We start from the raw sequence: 21,298 nt of genomic DNA, 5'->3' as shown, positions 1-21,298 counted from the left end.
AGTTATATCTCTGTTCATTTATCACTGGTTTAATTCACCACCTATTAACCACTCTTAATCAAACACACAGATGCATGCTGGGTCCGGCATGCTAAATGCTATGCTAAACGCTCAGCGTTCACTCGGGAGCCTTCAATGAGGCCTTTCTGGTGTTTGTATCGGTTGAGGTCATTGTGAAATTGAAACTGGGATTGGTTATAGTGGGACAGAGAGGCTATATATATATATAAGTGGACTATATATGTAATGCAATGAAAATGAACAGCAGGGAAGTTGAAGCGGGAGCAGAGGAGGACTTTTGGTGCACAAGACTCTAATTCGGACATGTGAGTACAACTATCCTAACTGTCATGGTTGCAAATGTTGCCATAACACGTTTTGTAAGAACTTGGCATTTCAAAAGGTTTATACATCTCTGTGTTGTGTGTTTTGGTGATTCGTTGTTCTGCTGTTGATTCTAAAGGAACTGCATTCTGAATGTGACTTCATAGCACTTGTTGCACCTGCCGTGGTGTCCATAGCTATCCTTTTGTGTTATTGGACTTTATTGTCTTTTTTGTTTCAAAATACAAAGTATTGCATACTGTGAGACATTTTTATAAAATAAACGTTACTTTACATATCAGTAAAACATGATGATACCATGACATATAATCCATCTGATTGAGAGATAGATTGGCTTCAGTAATAATAGTAAAACAATGTAACGGGAATAAAATCCTCCAAGTCTTTATTGATCAATACTTAATACTTATTATGATATCTTAAATTGAGTTGCAAGACCATTACAATAGTTTTTAAATCATCTTTGCAAAAGTTTCAGGAGTTCGATCATGTATTAACAACCTTCAACTTGTCTTAACAAAAGACACCAGCGTGCCTACAGACACTTTAGTTTATAAATGTTGTGCTTATTTAGTTCTTAGTTTAAGGATAAACACATTTCAAAGGACGTTTTTTGTGATTGGTTTTAGAAAGTAATTTGCACATTATTGACAAATACAATGTCAAGCTTTGTAAAAAAATAAGGCAATTCATTGATTTGTTTTCTAGTTACAGATAGAAGAGATGGGTTTTTATAGAAATGAGACAACATCTGAGTCACTGTCACAGGTTTCTGTCTGTACAGACGATCCGCTGTTGAAATAAAAACACAAGTGCGAACAGGTTTGGCATATCCTTGGACACAACAGCAAGCACATCTGCTCCTTTATTTTAGGAATCAAAACACAACAGCACAAAATGTCAATACATGTAAATAGACTTTATGTAAATGTAATAACCAGGTTTGATTTGTGAATACGGTGGTCATTTTCACTTTTCCCATTCTCCCCCTTCAATAGCCATGTCAAAATACACTTATTTAACTAAATCAATTCCTGAAATTGTGCTTTCTGCCTCTCAAATGTTGCCGTTATACACTGTATGTTCTTCTGTACGCATGTCTGAACATCCATAATAGTATGCAACATCCCGGAGTGTCTTGCATAATAATGAATAGGCAAAATGTGTGTGTCTGCATGCATGCAACTCTGCCTTGTGCGTGCACTTGCCAATTGTATGCCAATCGTGACGTTTCAGCTCCATCAGTTGTAGCCAGTTTCCATGGTAACACCTCTCTGAGAGCACAGACGTAGGAGGGAAGGGAAAGGCGCTGAGACAATTATGGTGGTGGAGGGTGCTGGAAAAAGGAAGAGCCCGGGATTGAGAGTGTGAAACGGTGCGAACCGTGGGATGAGGCAAGACGGGAAGCAGATGCATGTGTTGCGTGTGTGTGTTGCTGTGTGTATCCTGGGAGAAGCAGGTGCCATGCATAGAAAAAAAAAGGGGATTGTGGTCGTCATGACTACATATATGAACCTGTTACATATGCATCGGATGGAATATGAATTAAAAAGAGACAGAAAAGAAATGCTCCCAGGCATGTGAACTTGAATTGTTTTCTGTGTGTTTAGAGTGTGAGCCTCCGAGTGAGTCAACAGGAATTTCTAATACAATTTAGTTTCCATGGTGACAGCAAATGGACAGGGAATGATATGTCCTTTTCCAACAGAGGGAAAACGCCATTGGTGTTGCTCTGTCTGAATCATTGTTTACACCTGGCAAACATTACAGACCCTACAAATGACTCAACTGCTAACTAACTGCTGCGTCTCCTTTCATCCATTTCAATGCAGAATAAAGAAAACTGCCCTGCACAAAAGTGTCAAACATGCTACATTTGATAAAGCTGCAGTGTTCATTTCATCAGTAATCTCTTTCTGTGGAGATATACATGTTCTTTTGTGTCAAATTACTTTTGTTATCCAAACCAATAGCTCTATAATTTGATATTCTGTATAGTATTCTTGTGATGCAGACATTAATGAGAGGTTATCATCCTCAATTTGTCGCCTCTCCAGAAGCTCTTTTTACATCAGCAAGAAACTGTTCATGGAATTCAGTTATTTTGGTGCTTTTTAAGAGCTTGTGTGAATGTCTCTGAAACCACTTCTGAATGCAGCTGTTTTCGACAGCTTTTGATGTGGCCCTTTGTGTGCTATCCTCCGTCTAATGCACCACTCAGTATTCTCGCTTTCGAACAACCCTCATCATCCTCAGAGTTATATTTCTCTCTTCCAGTTCATCTCTGGTGTTGGCAGAGCATCACGTCTGCAAAACTCCTCACAGATGGCCAAAAGACACTGACCGTCAGCAGACAGGAAGTAAGAAACTTGGAGATGATCTTTTTTGGCAACTGTTTTATTAGAATACGGCATGAGAATCGCTTTATTAACTGTACGTCATAGTGTAACCTAATAAATATAAAATAATCCACCAAATTTACTGTAGCGTACATTGATGACAAATGTATAAAAGACGGATACAAATAGATATACTCAAATACAATTTTCTAAAATGCTTTGTTTAGAGCAACTACATAATGACATTCAACCAAGCGGCAGTTCTCATTTTGTCCTCGTGTTACTGTGCTTTAATAGTGATTGTCCAGACTCCATACACTCATATTGTTGGCAGAGTGTTGATACTGTGTGCAAAGTGTGTACTGTGTGCAAAAACGCTCACAGAAGATTATTAAAGTTGCTGCAGTTTGGTTGAAATTCTCAAAAGCAGTTTGAGTTGTTCTTTTAAAACCCTTCATTTGTTCCAAAGTGACATCAAAACAAACTGTGATCGACACAGCACTTGTGTTTGTGGTGAAGCTCTACCACACAGATTTCTGAATTAGTGGCATATCATTGAAGCTATTATTTGTCCTGAAAGGTGAAGCATAATGTAATGGACTGTAAGAAGCAGTCACTACAGAGGACATTTTAATATTGTTTTGAAAGCATTCTTTTTTAAAACATTGTTTAATTTGGAATCAACTTCGTATTTAAAAGACAAGACTGAGGATATTTTTTTATGTCAACGAATCCTTTGAAAAGACTATAAAGATAAGAAGGATGTTTGGTGCGGCAGGGTCCTGCTGCAAATAAAGTCAATGGTAAATACTCACTAGTGCAGCAATGTGTATCAATCCCCTGCTGAAAATAGGCCCCATGAAATGCTCCATTTTACATTTCTGTGAGTGACATTTTCTGAAAACAATAGTGCCCAGCTTGGAAATGATTTACCCTTTAAGATTAAATTATACATTTGTAACCTCTTTCACACTTTAGTAACACATTTTGGGGCTGAGGTCCACAGACAGAATAGGGGAGTCAAAACTAAATACACATTGGTTTAAGTCTTCTCGTGGGATTTATTGACACCAACTAACTTATAAATATGCCAGCCTTATTCTATCTCTGCTTCCAATTGAAATGTAGTTCAACCTGTCATAGGCTAACATACACACAATTTGAAAATGATGTATGTACATATAACAATAATAATTACTTAACTGTGATCTGTATTTAGGGTTGAATGAACATCCTGAATATTAGTGATACTAAAACTTGCATCAATGAATTGTTGCCACCATTTACTACGTGTCGGGCGTATGGCAAACACAGTTTGTTCTCAGGGTCCAGTATCATCTCTATTGTCTACTGATGTTTAAAAATCACACATTTTAACCATCACTTATCTACTCACAGATCAAACTAATGAACACATGATAACAAAGGCTAGTTGAGGAAAGGCTTTACTGTTTACGAATCTCGATCATCAGCAACACGTAACTTCTGTCTGTATGATTGCAGACGTGATGAGAGGACATCACTGCCTTTACACTTCTGAGAAAAACTGAAACATTGTCATAGGCATTCATTGTCTCGTCTGCCACTTGTATCCCACTCGCCGTTATTACATAAATAAATAACACTGCATGGAAATGTCTTCTCAATCCAATCACATTGCTTGTTTGCTGTTTTTAATTGCTTCTTGTACATGAGATTTCTACGTTCTACCTCATATCAGAGTAAAGTTGCTGTGCTAAAAACGACAATAGTATAGTTAGAATAAACTGGAAAAAGGTTACTTAAAAAAAAAAAAACCCCACAACAGATCTACATGTTTTTTAAATGTTCATCAATTAAAAAACATTGTGCCAAAATGAAATGTGTGTTACAGAAAGTGAAAATAGAGAACAGAACTTGACAGTGCCTTAGCATGTAGTTGAAAAAAGCCACACTATTAGTTTCCTTTCACTCGCCCCAATTGATTTGGCACAATGTTTCTTTCAGATATATGTTTTGGCATTAAATGTCTTGAGCACGAAGCTCTTTGGAAAGCATGAACCTGTAGCTAAAATACATCCTTACTGGTATGGACATACTTATTATGAAATGCACATCACAAGCACTGACCCTCGCGGTCAAAGTTATAATTATTCCTCGTTGTTTTAGATACAGTGTGAAATTTGACTTTTGGTAGGGGGTGGCGTCAAGGAGATGTTGTGTTGGTTCATCTCCATTCCCCTGCCAGCCGTGTCAATTTCTTACAGTGCTTTAAAGTCCTCCTATACACTTGAACCTGTTTCTTACAGTTATATGTACCTCTAACACAATCAAAGCAGTGGTTTGATAATACAGATGTCTCTCATCTTAAGCACATGTCATCTTACTAAAACAACCCTGCTCTGAGTACATTTTCAAAGTCAAAGAATACAGACATGTTATTTCGTTTTCCAGCGCCTAAGTGTTTGGAGATTCACAGTGAGTTGAGCGACTGGATCAGTAAAAGCAGCATGGGAAAACTCCAGCCCTTCAGAGATGTACTGTTGATTCGTATAATGGTTCAAAGGCAACACACCTGATGCGTCCTCTTTCTGTTTTGTTTCAGTCCTTTAAAACGTTGTCCAATCGTCTGACAGCATGGTCTGGGTCAAAGTGATATAATGGAGTCCTTTACATTCAAATGATCACTCAGATAAGTCTTCTTGTGTTTGTCCAATGTTAGACTGTTGACAACCCAAGCCAGTGTCGGGAAAGATACATGGAGAGAGGAAGAGTTCATGTCTCCATTTGTTCCTCTGAGTCTTTCTTACTGATACGTCCTTTTATTTCTCCAGATATCCTGTCTGCTAGAAGCTGATCAAGGAGTAGACCATACTTCAGCAGGAAAAAGTCCACGGCAATAGATGGAAAATACGGAGAAAACTGTAATTGTGCTTCTCTTTTGCAACTAAGGTCACAGAACATTGCAAGAAAATCTGAAAGCCATCACTGAAACCTAATCAAGCATCTGTGAATTGAGAAGATTGTGAATTTGTACTGACCTGTAGAGATAATAGAAGAAAGAGAGCAGATAAAAGCCTAGCTTACACCAGGACTCCTTCTGGCAGTAATTGAGAATGTCGGCGTTCATCACACTGACGGGATCATACATGACCACTGAGCCGTCAGCTGGCCGATGAAGAAACCTGGAAGAAAGAGAGAGTTTTGGCTCACGCGCGCACCAGATATACAAAAGCATGTCAGACATATGTTATGGGACCTTACCTCCAGAGATGGTAGAAGAGAAGTGGGATATTTAGGCCAAGTGTGACCCACTCTGCAGCACACATGAACATCAAGCAGAAGAGCCCGTGGATGGAGTACTCCGGCACCACCAACTAACCAGAGCAGGCACAGGGAGGCAGGTTAGATAGGTCTGCGTAACATAACACTCATGAGTAATCGCTCTTCAACAACTGCTGGGAAAACACTGAAAAATGCATGGGCTAGATGTTGGATACACTCGATAAAACCAGAATCACACTGCAAGGCAAAGACTTTCACACAGAAGGTGTAAATGTTACAAATAACTTGCTGTTACGGATGCAAATATAGTAAAAGATTGGATAATATGTAGTTTCACGTACATGTTCAGTGCTTTTGAGAGGTAAGTAGAAATCATAGGCTCTATAAAAGAAGTGGACATAGCCTAAGGGTCTGAATAGTGAAACCAATGCAGATCTGCCAGAAACCTGTATTTTATTTACATCGCTTCTGGCTCCTAACAAAAACAATTTGATCGATCGGCAAAAATGGGTCACGACCCGATGGTAACCCTGGATTATCAAAAATGTGAGAAAAACTGGAGGCAGACTCACTGCTGGATGACCTCGCCTAGTTTTGTAGAAATGAGGCCACAAACCAATGGATGACATCACGGTCAACTTTCTTTAAACTATTTATTGACAAACCAGTTGCTGACTTGGTCTGCTGTTTGGTTGATGTTTATTACAGCTTCTACAAACAACGACTTTGAAATTGGCATCATTCTTTTTGTTCAACTTTTAACTGCTCCAATCAATTGTTACCACTCTTATTGGCAATATTGTTGATGGGACACAACTTATTGGTTAAGAAAGGAATAACCCTCAAGGCTGGGTTGGCTTGAACCCTGAGACTGAATAAAGAAGTCCATTTTGAATATGTAATGTGTACATCTTTTCAAATTGTGTCTCTCTGCAACAGTTAAAGACTTTGGTTATAAATAACATTTCCCCTACATAGACTATAATTAACACACATGTGCCCTCTCATTTCTTTTTCAATCACATAGTAGTTAGTGGGTATATATTTGTGACACATAAGCTCCCTTCAGTGCAACTCTGTGGCAAAACAATATCATTTGAAGTAGTTCCAACTCTTCTCATTATTGAAGAGTTGTAGTTGATCCTACAAGTATGTTCTGTCTAACCGAACTTATTGAGTAGAACCAACATCATTTGCTTTGAACTTTAAAAGCTTTATTGAGTTGAACCAACTTAATATTAATTGAAAAGTTGTGGTGGTATTAAATGATAAAATGACTTTATATAAGCTATTATAACTTATTTATGTAATTCCATAATCCTCAAAAATGTCCATACAAATTATTACCTCAATTCTTTTGAGAATCATTTCAATAAGTGAAAATAAATAAAACATTTCAGTTCCACTTTTTTACTGCACTTATGTTTGTAAGTTAAGAAAATGTTGTTATTTTAAACACATTATGTTGAAACTTCTTTTTAAGCATTATCTACTAACCCCAGTGTATCCCATGACTTAATTCAAATCATTAAAAAAACAGATTTTCACACAATTGAAATGCATTATGGTTCAAATTGTGATTCTGACCGAGATTAAACTATACTTTGTTTAAATGTATGTGGACCACTACCATTAGCATGCTACCATCTCTAATAAATCAAACTTTACTGTTCTATTTTTGAATGATTAGTTGAGCTTATTTAAAACTTTTTTTCAACACATAAATTGTCAAAATGGCCTCCACAGCAAGTCACATTTATTTTCAGGGACATCGAGTTCTCTTTCAGAATGCCTTTACATAGAAAAAGAAATCCATCACAACACACACACAACCTTGACGGTGTAACTGAATGTCCATCTCTGTGTGAATGCAGAGCGCTGATGGTGGGCTGCACAGAAAAGCTACATGTGACATTAATCAGAGTGCGTCATGGTCCTCACAATTGCTAGAAAGTCAAATGGTCATGCGTGAAGCCACCAGCAGCAAAAAGAAAACATACAAGAAAAAAGAAGTACACAACGATTACTCACTCTGCGGAGCAGGTTGCAGATTCTTTCAATGTTGAGAATCCTTTCCCTCTGCAAATGTAAGGAAAGTCTGGTTAATGGTCTGCATATTTCTTCATCCTACCTACTTCTTGTATCTCCCATGAAAATCTCCAGGCAGAGCTAACACAGGCTTTTGTTTAAAGCTGACAATTGTTGACATATTATTGACGCATCAACAATATGCAAAAGCTATCTGATGAGAGCTTTCAAATACAAAGAGAATCCTGCCTACATGTCAGTGCTATGGCTATGATTACAGATATGGCTGGGAAATACATATAATAAATAATAACTTACTGCCAAAACAACGTCATTTTCCATTTCAAATTCTTAAGTTGCTTTCCATTATATAATGGGAAAAAAAAATCCCCTTGCAACTAAGCGAAAAACTTAATTATGGGTTGTCGAGAAATATTTTCCATCAACACATAAAGAACATCAGCCATTTTCAGTAGAGGTAACATTCTCTTGTCTCCTGTGAGCTGTGAGAGGGCTCAGTGATCATCTTTTCCAAATGAAAGCCATTTATCTTCCACGAGCCACCACCTAGGGGTCTCTATGCTGATCTTTTATCTGGGTGTTTATTCATTAGCTAGCAAGGCAAATGAGATGTTATTCATCAATCTACATTATTCTCTGCCCAATACCAAAGAAAAGAACCAATATTCTAGGTAATTAACAGATGGATATTTTATTTGTTTTGCTTCATTAACTCTGTGATTGGATAAGCAGCATTGATATGCTATAGATAGTTTCAGCCGGAAAGACTCTCTTACTCATTTCGTGACATATTAAGACATCTGTCTTAGTTACAGGATGTCTGCTTCCAGAATGGAGGCTAGTGTGATGTGGCTTCCCTTTGGCCTGAGGCACAGACTGCACCTTTTCTCAAACTGTGGACATGAATTCAAACTCCCTCGGCGACCTGAAAGTAGATTCTGCCCTGAATCCACAACATCCAGCATGCAAGACAGACGCCGGCTCTCCAGCATCACTGTCTATTTGCAGATGTTGGTTTGTGTCAATTTCTTATTATGCGTGCTTTGTCCTTCAATGACACTTTGAAATGTAAAGACCACAACAATGCACTGATGTGTAAAGTTAGCTCCTTTCTTTTTGAAAGTCATTTTTTCTCAATTTGCCCCCCGAGACAAAGTGTTTAGAATTTAATTTGACGTGCCGGCTAACTTATTTTACATTTTATGGTTAGTAATCGCACTTACAAATGATTGTCCTTCTGTAACTGTGTTTAGATGTACAACTTGGAAACTGCCCTAATTAGTTACAGGTCATCCACTGCACTATGCATTTCTTATTGTAGCAACAAGCGAAACACGACTTTAGACATGAATCAAACGCTTTGGGGACATTTCACAGTGTGCATAACAAGTCAAAGAAATCAACGGCAAAGAGAGTAGTCAAGAATAGAGAATAATACGTACTCTATTTAAGTGGCAGGGAAGAACAATATCATTGATTGAACTGGTTTCACCAATAAAGAAGGCTTTAAATGAAGGAAATGTCAAGGGCTTGACTTTTGTAATGTGCTTTTTAATGGAGAGGTCAAATACTGCAGCAATTTGGCGAGCTCTTTTCAAAGGCTTAGCAAGAAGAAATAATATACATTTCAGCCACTCCTCTGTCAAGCAGCCACACACTTTGTCTCTCTTTTATACTGTGATGGAAGGCTTTGCACAGGAACCTGATGAGGAAACACGTGTTGGTTAATCTGTTGTGTTCATTTTGAATGTCACACGTCTTTTTCACAGACAGTAGCAGTTGAGTTACTACATTGCTCTTTACTCAAATCAGAAATAATTGCTGTTTATTTTCCGAAGCTGTTGCCAGGTATGTTTTCTTCTGTTTGTGCAGTTTATTGAATCTGGTAGCAGCGGAACACACCAGCAGTTTATATTCTATCTGAACACATCTCACATGGTGACATGTCAAGTTGTTGATGAAATAGGCCCCGCCCCCAGCACCTCTTTTCCCCTCTCTCTGAGTGTGTGGGAGAGAAACTCCCTCTGGAGGGAACTTTGGGATTTGAGCCTTTGCAGACCATTTACATGCACACAAACCACACACTACAGGGAAGGGAAAACCCAAACCTGTCCTCTAATGATTTATATTTGTCAGAAATAACACATCTACTTCTTAACATCAGTATTTGGAGAGCTTCTGTTTTCAGTTGCATTATATTTTGTACAGGTGTTGCAGTTATTGTGTCCACCCCCCTGTAGCTGGCGGCGTGCCTCCACACCCCCGGTCTGCTTTCACAGTTTCCTCTCCCACTCCTCATCACTCTCACTTTGCAGTTCAGATGCAGGTTCACATGATTACTGGAACATTAGCTAACTTGTGAAAAAGACATTCACAGCTGCTGTTAACTTGCTAAATGAATAATGGCAGTCGTCATTGACTCATGGTGCTGATAGTGTCTGTTCTTGCTAAGGAATGAGACAGAGACTTTCAGATGTGACTTTTTAGTTTGTGTTGCAGTGAGGGAAACCAAGTATATACTTATTTGAGTATTTCATTGTGTGAACAGCAGCTTCATTTTCATTGCTCTTTTTGTATTTAAAGAAGGTTGATTGTCTCAATCTGCATACAAACACGTGTTCAAGGCAAATGATTACTCTTGCAATCACCTGGAAACAAACATTTAAACGACTAACCGACTAGCTGAATAAAACATTTGAAAGATTTCATTCCAAAATCACAAAACTGCATTTATATAAAGGGGTGCTTGCTGTTTTAGGATAATAGAGTCTGTAAAAACGTAGAGTCTGTGTGTTTGAAGGAGTTTTTGATCTCTGCTTTGGACATTTGTAATATTGGCTGATAGATTAAAGGTCAAATGCAACATTTTGGGGGTAAAACTCTGGATTTGTTCGCAGCATTTATGTGTAGTTCAGTAAAGGTTCTTCTTGGAAATGAAAAGATGGGATTCCTGTATGCGGCTGTGGCTCAGTGGATAGAGTGATGGACTTTGAATCAGGGGATAGCAAGTTCGAGTCCCACTGCAGTCAGTATGTCGTTGTGTCCCTGGGCAAGACACTTCACCCCAAGTTGCTCCTGTGGGGATTGTCCACAGTACTGAGTGTATGTACGTCACTTTGGATAAAAGCGTCTAACAAGTGACATGTAATGTAAAAAAGGTGCACACAAGGGTTTGATCAGCTTGAAAGAAGTGAAACAGCATGGTTCTTACCGCTCTGGTGGGATTGCTCTGATCAATGGGGTTTTTGAAGTCTGTGCCAAGCTCATCAAATGCAATGATCTGAAAAACAACAGACGTGTTAGTTGTTTCTTTTTCAATGGGTTTCCTTCAGGGCACTAATGAATGCACATTCTGTAACTGTATATCAAATAGAGGCAAAGTTGGTGTCTTTTCAACAGCACACTCTCCAGAAATATTCCTGTCTCAGCCTGTTGTACAACACTGTAGCTCTCTCTGTTCTGCACACCCACTGCTTCTGGTGCAGCTGCAGCCACATCGCTCACTTTGCTCGATTGAATGCTAAATGCATACATACTGTGATTGTAAGAGCTCATGTGTCATTATGAAGTCCCCCAAGGAGCTACAATTACCCCTTTTTCCTGTTTCTCATCTAAAATAATCATAATAAACCAGTCTATATTGATAAAGTATGAAATGATGTGAAAATACCCGGACATTGACAGCTGTGAAGGGAAAAAAGTATCATTTATTTATCAATAATCTGAAATCACTTCACATTGAAAAAATGGTTGTATTTGAAATATAAAACTCGATGAGAATAAATAACCATATATGGAAATGAGGGTCACTGTAGAGAAAATAACGTAAGTGTTCATATGTATCAATCATTCCCCCTGCTCCCTGTGTGGGAGTATGAAGGATAATGTTTCCAGCTCTCTCTGATTAATGGCTCCATAAAAATACTAATAAGTCTTGGTGTAAAGGCCACCCGCTGTGCTTATCATCAGTGGAGCCTGTAAACAGTGGAGCTTATCTTTGTCGGCTCATTGAGAAGCAATAAAAGCAGACATTATTCACAGATAAGAGAGCGTCTGATTCGCATCAACAACGACAGATTGTTTAAAATAGAAGAAAAGCCCTGCTGGTAATTTCCCCATACAAGTCTATAGGGTTCTCCCTGGTCTTCCTTCACACTGTTGTAAACAGATGCAGTTTCCATGGCGACACGGTGAGCCCCTCAGTGGGCTCCATGGTTACTATAGCAGTGAACAAACGTTCTGATTGGTTGAGAGCCACATAGATTTGGGGTGCTGGACCAGTGGGTAGAGGCGGACTGGGGGAAGGGGTGGACATCATCATACTTTGATAAGCGTTTCGATCACATGGTTGAACGCTGAGCCAGACCTCTCTCTCACACTGCCTGACTCACATGGAGTCTCACCCACTTAGTCAATTGGTACGTTAGTCATTTCAAGTCTAATGTTCATAATGATGTATTTCACATTATTCCTGCCTCCGTGGATTTGAATGCTGAAAGGTGGCAGATTAAAGCTTCAAGTGTTTGCTCAGCCTGCCCTTGTGTGAACGAGCAAACCGAGTGCAACGGTGTGCGGCCATATCTGTGCACATTTCACTCAAAATGCCGCCGGCAGAGAGATTCACAACAGCCTGGCACTGAGATGTATGATTATTGAGCTTTGCTTTCTCCCTGTACTCATTTGCTGCACTTTGCTGAAGCCTGAACATCTTGTTTGAGGAACTGTGTGTCAGTTCTCTGGGATGACAGGTCGCCTACTGTAGAGGGATGGAGTCAGACGAGCTCCAGGTAATTATACTGTTGATCAACCAGCGCGTTACTGTACGGAAATAGGTGAAAGAATTCAGACTGAACACAATGTTTTTCAACTCCTGCAACTCTCTGGTCTATTTCAACTAATTATGTATTTCCAGTTTCATGTAGGTGTTGAAATTGAAGGGTATAAAGTGGCATTTGTTGACTTCGAAGAGGCAATTTGAAATGTCAGTCAAATATAAGGTACAATTACACTGAGATTGGGAACATTTATGCATGCCATTACTGTGCCTCCTGAGTACCTCAGTGAGATGTGTGTGTGTGTGTGTGTGTGTGTGTGTGTGTGTGTGTGTGTATGAGGTGTGTGTGTATGCCCGTTGGTGTTGTACAACCTTGTGTAGGCGGATGTGTTTGTCTGCCTGCGTGGGAGGAAGCGTGAACAGACCATACATTTCTGCTTCCAGTGCTACTCACCTGCCATATGACGAAGAAGATGAGGGCAGCGCACAGCACCAAGGTGAGCATGTAGCAGAAGGCCGCAAAGGTGAACGCCATGGCTGAGCCCGCCATCCTGAAGACGAGATGGGTCGAGAGAGAGGAAGAGGATTTCTGCCTGGTGGCTACTGCCTCCCTCTTAGGTAGAGGTTATGTTCTGTCTCCCCCTCTGCTGCGAGCAGGGGCTGTATTGTCCAAGTAGGTAGAGCACTCAGTCACAATCAATACCCAGCAGTCATGTCTTTGTCTCTGTGTGTATATCTGACAGCAGGGCGACCCCTTTGATTTAGGAAGCACTTATGAGTCTGTTAGCAGCCACAGTTGTCTCTGGTTCTTTTCTTTAGTCTCTGACAGGCAAAATGTCTGTCTCCTCCTCCTCCATCTTCCTGTAGTTTCTCTCTAGACAGAGCCTACACATTTTCTCCTCACAGTAACAAACGCAACAACGTGCGTGAGTGACACGCTGACCACAGGATTCTCATCGATACTAAGCACAGCGCTGATGACTATTGTCTGGGATGGTGGTGGCTTGTGACAGTTCAGCCGTTAGTCGTACAGTATGGCTTTCACTCCATCTGTCGCTCTGAATCAAGAACACCATTAATGACGCATTTCATCCAGTTGTAAACAACCAGAGGTGTGTTGTCTGTGAGTTATAGTTTACAGAGACAGCCTCCTAGGTATTACTTATTTTATCACTACATGTATTGGAACATGAATGTGCAAATGTATTACAGATACACGGTATTGCTTTGCACTTTAGACAGTTATATTCTCACAAAGCGATTCTTCTATTAAAGACTATAATATAATAAAAGAATGAAGCGGTACAAATTGGAATTTCAAATGAAAGAACTATTTAACATTACAAAGCCCAACACACACATCAAAGAGACTTCGAATGACAAAATGAGAGTATTATATGGACTGTAGTTCTATTAAACATGTATCATTGCCTGACTGATCGTAGTATCAAATAGAGAATACCTGTGTCTGGTTGGAGACGAGTCTGCCCCTGAACAGTCCTCTCTTTCCTCGTCTCTGTCAATTTGGGTCGGCACCATGTCACAATTCTCCTCTGTGCATCTTCCTCTCAGACGCATCCCCCAGATTGACCCAAACACATTTAGATTTGTCTCTGCTGACTGGCGTGCAGGGTCAATGATTCAAGTCTGGGGAGGAGGGGAAAGGGGGGGGGGGGGAGATTTAACCAGAGACGTGCAGAACATCTACATGTTGAGCCGCGTTTACTCTGACTTTGAAATCTCTTCTGTTCTCAAGCTAAAATGTCCACAGCCCTCAGAAGTCTCAAGTCAATCAGTCCAGCTCTCTCTTGTCTCCTCCTTTCCTTATCGCCTTTGTGTCCTCTTTCCTTAAGTCTCTTTCTGAGATGTTAAAAGCTGCGTCTGCTGTCTCTCTCGGTCTCTACCTCTATTTCTTAGACTGCGAGAGAAATATTTCTATCACGCTTGATGTTCTAACGCTCGTCCAATCGCGTCGCTGTGTCTCTCCCTCCCTCTCCTGTTTGCTCTCTCTCCCTCCTCTCTCTCTCTCTCTCTGTCCCTCCTCCCTCCTCCTCCTCTCTGTCAGTCTGTTTCCCTCTGTCTTGCATTTATACATTTTGATAATCTCTTGTTCCCCAGGGAGTGATGAGGGGGCAGGGCAGGCTGCAAATGTGTTTCCTTTCGTCTGCCTTTCTCTCTCTGTGTGTCTCTCTTTCCATTTCTCTCCTTTCTTTTCACCAGAGTCTTCAGGAATCCATCATGTCATCAACATGTGCTCTAAGAGGGTGTTGCTCTCAATCAACTGTCACTTTTTTTAAATGATTCGGTCTATTTGTATTTCACTTAACATCTATTGAAATTGCTCATATTCCCTTTGGTGTTTTTTTACCTGATTTAGAAACCACTTGTATCATTTGATTTGACATCTTTTGTTAGAAGTATTCAATATTAACATCGCTGATTATCCATGTCTATGTGTACATTGTATCTTTGACAAATGCAACACTCTTTAAAGAATCACCTGCATCATAAATACACAAACCGCACCACTGTCTCATTGAATGCACGGGTCACACAGATGTGATGACGTAATGCAGTGGTTCCCAACCTTTCCAGACGCATATTCTTATCACATGAGGTCCAATCCCCCACACCACTCGTTATGTTCCAAATGTGTTCTTTATTCAACATTATTAGTCATGACAGTGGATATTCTTTAAAAAATCGTCCAAGCTTGGTCAAGTGTTGATTTGAAGCATTCTAGCCTACTATCAATTGTGTGAGAAAACAGTTTTTCATACTAGTACGCAGGGCCGTCCCTGGCCAACTTGGGGCCCCAAGGGACATTGTGAGATGAGGCCCCCCCACCGACAGGAGTGAACTTTTTTTGGAAACAAAGTACTTTGCAAATATAATTCCTGTTTATTATTATTATTATCAACAGAGTTACTTTTTTATACAGTGAGGTAAATGGTAAATGTGCATGTATGTCGTTCAGTCTGCGTTTACAGGTGAATACGTCGGCATTTCCTGGATGCAAAGTCATCGACAAGGTCATCGTATGACAGCTGCTGTGCCAACTGTGCGTTGATGCTTATGATAGCCAGGCCACTTAAGCGTTCTTGTGCCATTGACGACCGGAGGGACGTCTTCAGAAGCTTCAGTTTGGAAAGGCTTCTCTCAGCAGACGCAACTGTAACAGGAAGAGTTACTGCAATGCGGAGGGCAATCCAGAGATTTGGGTACAGTTCCTGTAACTCACTTTTGTGGAGAAATGACAACATCTCCAGAGCAGTTTTTAATATAAGTAATGCAAATAAACTACTTCTACTAATAATCATAATCATAATCATAATCAATTCAATAATATCAATACTATATTATTTTTATTATAATATAGTTGTAATATAGTCAAGACAAAACATGCTTATTACATGCTCAAAAACTGATATTTCTTAAATCTGTATTCAAATGTAGTTCCCTCTGTCAGCAATGTATCAACAACTACACACACATTTCTATCAGTATTTCTCTGTGTTGTGGTTGACATGATGATGACTGTTAGGAGTTACGCAGCGTCCACACGGCGGCGTGCGTTGAAGCTTGCCGGCGGGCGTGTCTGAAACTCGACCAACAACCAATCACATGAATCTCCCGCCCCGGACACACAAGCACGCGGTTTGATTGGCTAGAGCTTGTACTGGCATATGATTCGATTGGCTGACGCTTCCGTCGAAGCTTCAAAAGTAGAACATTGCTCAACCTTTGAAGCGAGCGACGCGACGCGACCACAATGCAGTTCGGCAAAGCGTGACGTCACCCCATTCAAAGTGAATGGGCAGAAGCGTTGAAGCTTCAACGCACGCCGCCGTGTGGACGGGCCGTTAAGGGGAGAGGCTGAGCATCACCATGAAATGCGCAAATTGTATAAAAATGAATAAAAGGGGAAAAAAAATGCTCCATGTTTTTTAGGCTGTAAACTTGAACTGTTATGTAAGCCAACTAGACAGACAGTTTATCACTCGTCCTCCTGTACATTAGCAGATAAATGAATGCGCGGAGAACTGCACGGAGAACTGCGCACAAGCCGAGCTCATAAGCCGAGGCCCCCTGTGCGAGGCCCCCTGCGCAATGTGAGGCCCCATGCAGCCTGCAAGATCGGCCTGTAGGGAGGGACGGCCCTGCTAATACGAGTACTTTAAATCAACTAATTCAACTTTTTATTTATTGTTTTAGCATATTTAAACTGTTCATTTATTATGGTTAGCTTACTTTTCATCCCACACTTTAGGCTAACTGTTTTAAACTGTTTATGTATTACTTTTAGCCACTATTTCAACTGTTTATCCATTACTCTATTTGCTTACTCCATCAAGATATTTCCACTATTTATCCATTTTAGCCAGCCTACTATTTCCACTTTGCTGCTGTCTTACTAACAAGCTTAACTATGGAAGCCCATTTCTGCTAGTGAGAGCAAATAAATATATGATTTACTATATTAAGACATTATTATGACTTCGTTTTCTCATTACTATGCCTAAGTATCTCATTATTAAGACTAACTATCTCATTAAGATAAGATAAGATAAGATGGACTTTTATTTATCCCCGTGGGGAAATTCAGGAGTTAAAGCAGCAACAAAGTAAGAGTGAAAAACATGAACTATCGATTGTTAGATTTATTTACATGTAAGTGTGCAGATGCAAGTGCAGGTCAAAGTCATCTGTACAAACAGTGCAGATGTTATGAATGTCCAGTACAGGTTACTTTTATTGGGTCACATGGTCAGCCCTTGTTGCACAGCCTGATGGCACAAAGGACAGTCCGAGATGAGTCTGAGGCTGAACGTGTTCCTCATCTTCACTAGCTCTGCATGATGGGGGGGGGGGGGGGATAACATTTATTATCTCAATGTTAAGACTCCAGTCTCATTGTTGTTACTAACTATCTTAGATTAATGATTAAGAAAACCGTAGGTCGAATACAAAACTGACAGAAGGATTGGTTTTAACGAAAAGGGTTCAAATCTATCTGCCACTTCAGCACCATGGACAGCGCCCTTGAGTTATCACAGCACAGTTGGGCTACTGGTACAAATTCTCTGTTCTAACACTCTTTCTGCTGTTGAAATTCAGACAAATGGAAAGTTTATTAGTTATTGTTCCCTCAAAGTTGAGAAAAATAAATGTTTATATTCTCAAAGATGTGCTAAAAACATGGCAGCAAGCTATTTCTTCATGTACTCATTAGATTATTATAGAAATTCGATTATATCCTAAATCTTTTGTCAAATATGTATGTATCTGTGTTTTCTAGCTTGCTACATAACAATTTCCTAAATATTTGACAAAAGTCTTGTATGTACACGATACAGCAGTACATATGGCTGATGGCTTGAAATATGGTGTGAAAAATAAAATCTGGGTTACAGCACCCAGCAGTGACTGTGTGGTGTATTCAGCTGTCTGGTTAGTGTGTTAATGATGTTGGTTAAGCAAAGGTGGCTGGTCTATTTTCGTTGACTGTGTTGGGTGGGGGGGAGGTGCTAGTGTGTTGTCAACGGGGGGGATGCTAGCGATCTGTCAACTGGGAAACCTCTGGCGGACCTCTGTCGGTGCAACTTCAATGATGCCATTTAAAAACATAAAAAATTAAGGGAGGTGACGGCCGTCAGCGAATCGAGCCGGCCCTTGACGACCGGCCATTCTGTGCCATCCTAAACTCTGAAAAAATATTTGTTTCTCCGAATCGAAGGGGAAAAACACAAAAGCATTGCACACAATTTAAACCAATCAATGTTGTGTAATTAACAAGGATAATCTGGTGTTTTTCAGTTGATGAGTAGTGCAGATATCACTGTAAAATCAATCGACAGTAAGGAGAATACTTACTTCCGGGTGTAAAATCCTCCGTTATCCAATGGGAATGGACGCTCACATTGCCTTTAACTGCCGCCGACATGGACCGATGCGGTGCTTCCCTGAGCGCCAAATACCGCCGCCGATGGGAATACATTGCAATCAGTTGAAAGCTCTTTGAGTCTGTTTATGAAGCTGAAGGAGCCTCGGCGCGTCCCAACTGCACGCCTCGGGACCCTGACCAAGCGTCGCTCCTGGACGTTTAGGGAGTGAGAGTGTGTTGTTCAGGAAGCTAGGACCCGTGGTTGGAGCTGAGACTTCATTTCCCAGAGTCCTCGGGGGTGTGACGTCAGCGGGAAGCGGAGCAGCATGGGTTGAGGAGGAGGGACCCGGTTTGTTTACATTTGCAGGCAGCGGAAAAACGGGTTTTGCTCCAGGAAAAAAAAAAAGGCTCCTCGTGATTAGGCGCTTTCACACCGCAGTACTTTTCCCACTTTAGTTCCGATATAGTTCCGAAATGTTGCGTTCACACCAAAAAAATGCGGAACTAAAATGAGTTCATGAGAACCCTTTTACTCCCTTTTCCGTCCCTGCTAGAGAGCAGGGACTTTCGTGGGAGAAAAAGGTTCCTATTTCTGATTGGCTGGGCGGATTGCAAACCACGGCCCGTAAAACTCCCAAAAGGTTTTGTGAAGCCGCCATTTTATTATCCTCGCATTAGCATTATTAGCATTAGCCCAGCGCACAAACGCAGAGAGACTAACTTATGACAACACAAAAGAAAACATGGGAGCGGTGGAGTGATGAGGAGGTGTCGGTGTTCTGGCGATTTACTCGGAAGGCTTCAGTAGAAGCTGCTGGGATTCCCAGCAGCTTCTAGCCAGTCCCCAACTCCGGGGACTTCCGGCCGGGGACTTCGGGCGGCAGTATACGCCTTGAAGTTGTTTGCGGCCTGCCAGTAAACCCAAAGCAGAAGAAGAAGAAGTGACGTCAGCGGCTTCATTTGCCTAATCCTCCCCCAGGGACTTATTCCGGTGTGAACGCGATCTGTACTTAGTTAATGAGAACTAAAGTACGAAAGTACCTGCTCTCTCGCAGGGACGGAAAAGGGGGTAAAAAGGTTCTCATTAACTAATTTTAGTTCCGGCTCTTTTTGGTGTGAACGCGACATTTCTGAACTATATCGGAACTAAAGTGGGAAAAGTACTGCGGTGTGAACGCGCCTATTAACAACATGTTATACCATGTTTTTTGTTTTTTTTGGTGATATTTTCAATCTTACTATTTTTTAAAACACAATACACTATGTCATTTTTTTCTGATATTTTCTGCATATTATACTGTGACTTTTCCCGAGATATTATGCTGTGTTGTTTGTTGTGATACAATATGCCCTTAACCGTTAAGCTCTATAGATTTGGATAAAATTGGCACAGTCCATCACTAGGTGGAGGACGACTGAATCCAGCGGAGAAGAAAGAAGGCCTCATGGATCATGGATGACCTCCTTCATCCCCAGCTTCAAACCATCCAGTCTGCTCCTGCAGCAAAACTTCTGAACTCTTTCCTCGTCATTTAAACTTGAACTTACTGTTTTTTGCATTTGTCTTCCATTTTACAAACATATTTATAAACGTATTGTTCTTATTAATTTATTTACACAAGACTACAGTACATTCCTGTTCGCCTTCAATTTATTATTTGCATTTAAAATCCATCACAAAGTTGTATTACTTGATTGATTTTATTGATGTGTATGTGATGCCTGTACATTTAGCTTTTGTTTAATTTTTTTTAACTATTCCGTTCGACATAAGGAATATCACAAAAATGTCGAAATGATCAGAAAGAACAACATAGCATAGTTTGTCAAAAATATGAAAAAGACGGCATACTAGTATAGTATGTAGAAAATATTTTTTTTAAAACATAATATTGTATATACAAGATATAAAAAAAATGGCATAGAATTTGGTATGTAGAAAATATTAAAAAAAAGTTTTAGTATGTCGAAAATATCAGAAGAAACGAGGGAAAATATTTAAAAAACGACAGAGTATAGTATGTAAAAAAATATCCTAAAAGAGAGAATAGTATGTTGAAAATATCATAGAAAAAACGACAGTATTGTGTGCAGAAATTATTTTTAAAAAACGACATTTTTGTCGAAAAATATAAAAAACATATAAAAATATATTTAAAAAAACGTCACAGTAAAGTATGTCGAAAATATCAGAAAAAACGACATAGTTGTATATTGATAGTGATATGTTTTATTTATATATTTTTTTTTTTTGTATGCAAAAAATATCACAAAAAACAACATATAGTATAGTGTGTCGAAAATATAAAAAAACTGGCATAGTATAGATTAGAATGTCTAAAATATCACAAAAACGGCATAGTGTAGCCTACAAATGTAACATTTTAGATAGGGGTCCAAGGAGATCTGGCTGCAGTGTTGGTCCTGTAAAGCCTGGGCACACAAGGACTGCACAAGATGGAAGTAACTTTTACACCTGCCACAACTGTGAATCAGATTAATTCCATCTGGTGTTCTGTTTTAAGTTCTGTTCATTGTGTATTGTTTGTTGGAGGATGTGTGAAACCCCATTCAAATCTTGTTGCCTTAGAATTTGACAGCTTTCCCTCTTTTTTGTCATGTAGTGTGAAAAAAGGTAACCGT

General features: G+C 39.9%; 1 protein-coding gene across 3 annotated transcripts; it reads right to left on the bottom strand.

The window, feature by feature from the left end:
- Window positions 1-2,726: 2,726 nt before the first annotated feature.
- On the bottom strand, window positions 2,727-14,650 carry cnih2 (cornichon family AMPA receptor auxiliary protein 2). 3 transcript variants are annotated; one of them, XM_034152551.1, is made up of 7 exons: window positions 14,234-14,650; window positions 13,226-13,322; window positions 11,209-11,277; window positions 7,980-8,027; window positions 5,928-6,040; window positions 5,705-5,848; window positions 2,727-5,537 (listed from the first exon to the last, which is right to left on the bottom strand). In XM_034152551.1, the coding sequence occupies exons 1-7, from the start codon at window positions 14,347-14,349 to the stop codon at window positions 5,510-5,512; spliced, it is 615 nt and encodes a 204-aa protein (XP_034008442.1). In that variant the 5' UTR covers window positions 14,350-14,650; the 3' UTR covers window positions 2,727-5,509. The 3 variants fall into 3 exon arrangements, with proteins under 3 accessions (XP_034008442.1, XP_034008451.1, XP_034008434.1); XM_034152560.1 differs by having other exon boundaries at window positions 2,727-5,848; window positions 13,226-13,431; XM_034152543.1 differs by having other exon boundaries at window positions 2,727-5,848.
- Between the last annotated feature and the right edge of the window lie 6,648 nt (window positions 14,651-21,298).

Source organism: Trematomus bernacchii, unplaced genomic scaffold (assembly GCF_902827165.1).
Source record: "Trematomus bernacchii unplaced genomic scaffold, fTreBer1.1, whole genome shotgun sequence".
NCBI lineage: Eukaryota > Metazoa > Chordata > Actinopteri > Perciformes > Nototheniidae > Trematomus > Trematomus bernacchii.
This window is presented reverse-complemented; position numbering and strand designations above follow the sequence as displayed.